Source organism: Actinia tenebrosa, unplaced genomic scaffold (genome assembly GCF_029948245.1).
Source record: "Actinia tenebrosa isolate PJP-AT-01 unplaced genomic scaffold, QUT_ActTen_1.0 PGA_scaffold3__52_contigs__length_22856419, whole genome shotgun sequence".
Taxonomy (NCBI): Eukaryota; Metazoa; Cnidaria; class Anthozoa; order Actiniaria; family Actiniidae; genus Actinia; species Actinia tenebrosa.
In genome coordinates this window covers 12,586,196-12,592,596 of record NW_028292580.1, presented here as the reverse complement: position 1 = coordinate 12,592,596, position 6,401 = coordinate 12,586,196, and the positions used below count along the sequence as shown (strand labels likewise).

The window sequence follows — 6,401 nt, the reverse complement described above, 5'->3', positions numbered from 1 at the left end:
AAATTTTAAAAAATTATGATCATCATGTAAAATTAATGATCGTATCAAAAAAATGTGTTATACTTAAAATACGGATAATCTCAGCAACATCATAAAGTAATGACTTGCCTTAGTGCATTTTATCATCCAAGAAAAGATTCGACTTTTTTTATTGAAGTTACTCCAATAGTCTAATTATCGGCAGAAACGTTGACTTATTACTAGTGCTCTTTGAGGTGCTCTTTGAGGTGCTCTAGGAGAGTCACGTAATATTACAGTGAAATAGGCAATATTCAAGCCTTAAATTACCGCTGTGTTCCTTGATTACAGACTCATTTACTCAGGGTAGCCTCGAATTAGTGTCTAAATATTCACAAATACCAACGGTAAAGTAAAGAATGCACAACTTCAACAATACAAACACTTCGAAATTCCACAGACCTTCACTGGAACACGTGAATTTTCTACACAAATCGAGGCTAATCCTGAGCAACAGAGAACTCGAAACTTGAGTAATGAGTTTTTGTGATTCAATAATCATTGACGATTTAAGCTGATCACTCACCACGACAAGTTATACCGTCACCTTGAAAACCACGTAAACACCGGCAAATATTTGAACCCACAGTGTTACTGCACAGCGCATTCGGACTACATCCATGCGCGCCGATGCTACATTCGTCAATATCTGATAATTGGGGGAAAAAACAAGTAAGTTTGGATTAAGTTTCTGGAAAAAATATTTCGTACAGTCCCAGGGAGTAGCCAACTATTATACTAAGACTAAGGTCAAACGGTCAACAATATGGACTTTAGCCTGGCTAGCTTTTGTAAAGAGAGAAAAAGACGTCGACAGCAGAAAATCCCTCCAATCATGGGAGAAAATTACAAAAAAAAAAAAAAAAAAAAAAAAAGAAATTGTGACTAATTTGTTTAATTCCCGTTCCCTAGAATTCCCTTGGTCATGTATAAATGCATGCATAACTATTTTGGCATTGTCTTCTTATCCCTTTCATTATACAGCTTCTCATTAATCCCATATAGGTAGCTGTCCAATTATTTTCTTAATTGGACAGGTCTTGTTGATATGGGATTAATTAGGCAGCTATATAATTAATAGGTAATGCGATTTCATGCTCCCCAATCAAGAAATAATTAGACTCGAAAAATTCCTGACTACCAATTTGGACTCGGCCTACGGCCTCATCCAATTTTGTCAGTCCTCGAAATTTTCCTCAGCATGGAGTCCTATTACATATACTAATACTATACCTGTACAGTTCGTGCCCCTCCTTTCGTAGCCAGGCAAACACTGACAGGCAAACGAACCTTCTGTATTCATACACACAGAATTATCGGGACACCCTGCTTCTTCAAGTACACATTCATCTTTGTCTGCAACAATAAGTATTGATGTAAGATCAAAAATCAACAGAGAAAAGTGAAGTTGTACTGCATAGGGGAACTTAACTTAAAAGTATGACCTGTCTGATTCATTCAACAATTCATTCATTTTCATTTTAGATTTTCGTCTTTTACACGACCTACCCTCCTCCCCCACCCCTCCAACATACCCCTCCAACATACACACAAAAAACAAACACAAAAAAGTTTGAATCACTCATCTACCCTAAAAACCCAAACCTTTCCCATTTCGTTCGAATTCCGCACCCGGGAGTTTTAACGATTAAACGTAGAGTAAATTCTTTTGAATAGGTTTCTATACCTTTACACGATGTGATTCCATCCCCTTCAAATCCTCTCAAGCACCGACACATATATGACCCAGGAATGTTAGTACAAAGAGCGTTGACATCACAGTTGTGCATACCATTAGTACATTCGTTTATATCTGGATAGAAAATAAATTTCAGGGTAAGAATAAAAGTAACTATACACGACGTCGCAAGCTTCTTCACCTACAATGATGGTTACTCAGTAGGCTGACGAAACGCATTTACACGACGTCGCAAGTTTCTTCACCTACAATGATGGTCACTCAGTAGGCTGATGAAACGCATTTACACGACGACGCAAGCTTCTTCACCTACAATGTCGGTTACTCAGTAGGCTGACGAAACGCATTTACACGACGACGCAAGTTTCTTCACCTACAATGACGGTTACTCAGTAGGCTGACGAAACGCATTTACACGACGACGCAAGCTTCTTCACCTACAATGACGGTTACTGAGAACTTATCTTATGAGTAGGTTAGGTTTTGAGTACAGCTTATGTTGCCCGAGAGGATTTCCAACCACGATTTTTGGCGACGCGATTCTTCGAATTTTAATACGTTACACGAGTTAACTTTTCACTCGGATTTGGTATTTTAATAAAGACCTAATTCTAAAACAGCGGCTTTTATTATTATCAAGGATATTAAAAGAAAGGTTATTTGTAGAGCTAGAAAAGTCCCTAAATTATTATTAAGATTTACCATGGCAGTCATCTCCAGTGTAACCTTCGAGACATGGACAATCATAAGAACCAGGGGTGTTGTAACACAGCGTGTTTAATGGACAAAAGTCAGTTTTAGCTCTGCACTCGTCGATATCTAAATTACGAAAAAGAAAAGAATAGCATGAATGGGTAATATTAAACGAAAAGATGGCATGTATGTCGTAATGTGTACGTTTACCTTTATATGAAGTTTAAAGGTAAATTAGCGTCGTATAGACCCATTGCAGATGACGTCATAGCACCTCAATTTGAAGGACAAAACAAAAGAATTTCAATCACCTGAAACTCGAAAACCTATTTTTATGTCCTTCAAATTGAGCTGCATTCCGACGTGCTGGGGTCTTTATTTGGTTCAGTTCAAACGTCGAGCTTTTGCCGCGTCGAAACAGGGCTAAAGTCAAAAATGTTGGCCCAAACATTGACATGATTCGTAAAATGAAATTTGCCAATCATGTAATACTTCGTGCGACGAAAAACAATTAGAATCGAAGAAGCAAAAGTTCGACTTCTAAACTGGCTCTTAGTTCGAGAAAACAACAAAATAGACCCCTTCAGCAAATAGACCCCTTCAGTACGTCGGAGTGCAGCTCAATAGTCCCCTTCACAGTTCCCTGCGCCTCTTGAAAGGTAGCCGTGCCTTTGCATCGTAGCGAGATGAACGGTGAGCTTGCAATGATAGAGACATGTGAATAATTGCCCAAGGTATTGGGTCTCTATCATTACAAGCTCACCGTTCGTCTCGCTTCGATGCAAAGGCACGGCTACCTTTCAAAATGGCGCAGGGAACTGTGAAGGGGACTATTTGAAGGACACAACGATAGGTTTCCAATTCTCATGAGAATGATATTCTTTTGTTGTGTCCTATAAATTGAGGTGCTTGACGTCACATGCAAGGGGTCTATTGTATCAGACAACCAATCTCAAACAATCATGACTTAGCTTCCGACACATCGAGGATAGGAGGTGCAGTGAGAAAGGGGGTGCAGTGAGAATAAAAAATTGAAGATATTGAAATGAAAAAGGAAACGCATAACCAGTTGATGTGAAATAGTGACAAAACTGAGCTGTCATAAAAATAAGAAGCGAAAATAACGAACATGTCCGCCATTCGAATAAAAAAATAAAATTCACCAAGTGTTATCAAGTGCTAATTAGCAACGGTTTTTTATTTGGTAGGTTGGAAATCCATAATTTCAAGAGAAAAAGTGACACCTCAGTTTTGCACATTTTCTCGATTCTGATTGGCTAATATTATTTCTCAGATCAGCTGGAAACAATAAAATGCACCAGACTACGATGACTGGAAAAAGATGTTTTGAATGAATGAAATAGTAGATTTACCTTTGCAAGTCTTTCCATCGCCAAAGAATCCCCTCAAGCAACGGCAAATGTATGAACCCTCCGTGTTGGTGCAGAGAGCATTTGGATCACAATCATGTACAGACCCACATTCGTTGATATCTGGAAACAAAGACATGATTGATGTTAAACTGCATTAAAGACTCTTAAAATTCCAGGCTATGCAGGCTTATCCTCGAATCCAGGAGTTGCTTTTTTTGTTATTCTAAGATCTGCTTTTGTTTACCCACCTCAGAAGTTAGGCTAAGCCTGCATACACTGGAGTTTACAGAATCGCCAATAATTCCATGAAGGGTCTCTTCTGCATATGCATTATGTATTATACTTTTGATCACAAATCATTGCCTTATTTATTAATTGTGTTTAGTGCGGCCGGGAAAGGTGGAGAAGCTCTGTGAAGGCCCTATGTCCCATGAGACACGGAGAGGATAGGTAACAGGTAAAACGGATAATAATCAAGGGAATGACGAGGGCGCGAGGAGGATAGGTAAAATGTAAAAGGGATAATAATCAAGGGAATGACGAGGGGGTGAGGAGGATAGGTAACGGGTAAAAGGGATAATAATCAAGGGAATGACGAGGGCGTGAGGATAGATAACAGGTAAAAGGGATAATAATCAAGGGAATGACAAGGGCGCAAGGAGGATTGGTAACAGGTAAAACGGATAATAATCAAGGGAATAATGAGGGCGCAAGGAGGATAGCTAACAGGTAAAAGGGATAATAATCAAGGGAATGACGAGGGGGTGAGGAGGATAGGTAACGGGTAAAAGGGATAATAATCAAGGGAATGACGAGGGCGTGAGGATAGATAACAGGTAAAAGGGATAATAATCAAGGGAATGACAAGGGCGCAAGGAGGATTGGTAACAGGTAAAACGGATAATAATCAAGGGAATAATGAGGGCGCAAGGAGGATAGCTAACAGGTAAAAGGGATAATAATCAAGGGAATGACGAGAGTGCAAGGAGGATTGGTAACAGGAAAAAGGGATAATAATCAAGGGAATGACGAGGGCGCAAGGAGGATAGGTAACAGGAAAAAGGGATAATAATCAAGGGAATGATGAGGGCGCAAGGAGGATTGGTAACAGGAAAAAGGGATAATAATCAAGGGAATGACGAGGGCGCAAGGAGGATAGGTAACAGAAAAAAGGGATAATAATCAAGGGAATGACGAGGGTGCAAGGAGGATAGGTAACAGGAAAAAGGGATAATAATCAAGGGAATGACGAGGGCGCAAGGAGGATTGGTAACAGGAAAAAGGGATAATAATCAAGGGAATGACGAGGGCACGAGGAGGATAGGTAACAGGTAAAAGGGATAATAATCAAGGGAATGACAAGGGCGCAAGGAGGATAGGTAACAGGAAAAAGGGATAATAATCAAGGGAATGACAAGGGCGCGAGGAGGATAGGTAACAGGTAAAAGGGATAATAATCAAGGGAATGACAAGGGCGCAAGGAGGATAGGTAACAGGAAAAAGGGATAATAATCAAGGGAATGACAAGGGCGCGAGGAGGATAGGTAACAGGTAAAAGGGATAATAATCAAGGGAATGACAAGGGCGCAAGGAGGATAGGTAACAGGAAAAAGGGATAATAATCAAGGGAATGACGAGGGCGTGAGGAGGATAGGTAACAGGTAAAAGGGATAATAATCAAGGGAATGACGAGTTGACTAAAACCGAAAAACATTATATGCAAGCTGAAACGATATATGAATTTTCTGTTCTAATAAACTAGTAGAACAATTTCTAAATTATATGTTTAGAGTTATATTTAGAAATAAAAACATACCTTCACAATTAATGCCATCTCCTCTGTAGCCATTTTTACATTTACATTTATACGACCCAATGGTGTTGTTACAGATTCCTGTGTAATCATCACAGTCATCAAGATCTTGTTTGCACTCGTCGATTTCTGTTTCAAAGAGATATTTCATTGTTAGACAACATTCAGCAGTTGAATAGAAAGTGCAGGAGAAAAACTTTATCGTTACAAAGCTGGAGTGTTTTCCTCTAACTCTCATTGGTTGACTCGTGGTCACTTGACATCAAACAATAGAACTGTTTCCCGCCAACTGGGCAGACAACATTGCAAAATCTATGACGTCAGAGGGTAACAGTACATTGTTACACGCCAATGTTTACCGGCCACTTTCGTTTCACTATGTTATCCACTATGAAGTTTATTCAGTCCATCAAGGCAATCGCATTGTGGTTGTACCTGAACAAGTGATGCCATTGCCTGAATAACCTTGGTTACAAATGCACCGGCTGACTCCACCAATGACTGCACAAGAAGCATTAGAATCACAACTAGGAATGCATGTTCCTTGAGCTGGAAAATAAAATAACAAGCAATTATTGGTCGAGGTTAGGTAAAAATATCGTGAGTTGTTAGTGGCAGAGTTAATTAGAGTTTAATAGTTGGATAAACACCATAGAAAACGTTTTAGCGTTTTGGCTTTTTTTCTGTCTATCAAACATACCAAGTCAAAATGAAGCGAGCCATGTTGACAAATGCAATGTTACTTCGCATGAGCAGACTTATAATTGCAGCAAAAGAGGCATTGCATTATAATGCGCATGAGCAG

General features: G+C 39.4%; 1 protein-coding gene across 1 annotated transcript in view; it reads right to left on the bottom strand.

Moving 5' to 3' along the window:
• The window catches only part of LOC116306668 (uncharacterized), a 103,770-nt gene that overhangs the window by 72,814 nt on the left and 24,555 nt on the right, over positions 1–6,401 (bottom strand). Inside the window, 7 exon segments of the mRNA XM_089035162.1 lie at positions 545–667; positions 1,252–1,374; positions 1,706–1,831; positions 2,420–2,536; positions 3,784–3,903; positions 5,600–5,725; positions 6,032–6,145. Coding sequence (XP_088891288.1) covers positions 545–667; positions 1,252–1,374; positions 1,706–1,831; positions 2,420–2,536; positions 3,784–3,903; positions 5,600–5,725; positions 6,032–6,145 — 849 coding nt within the window.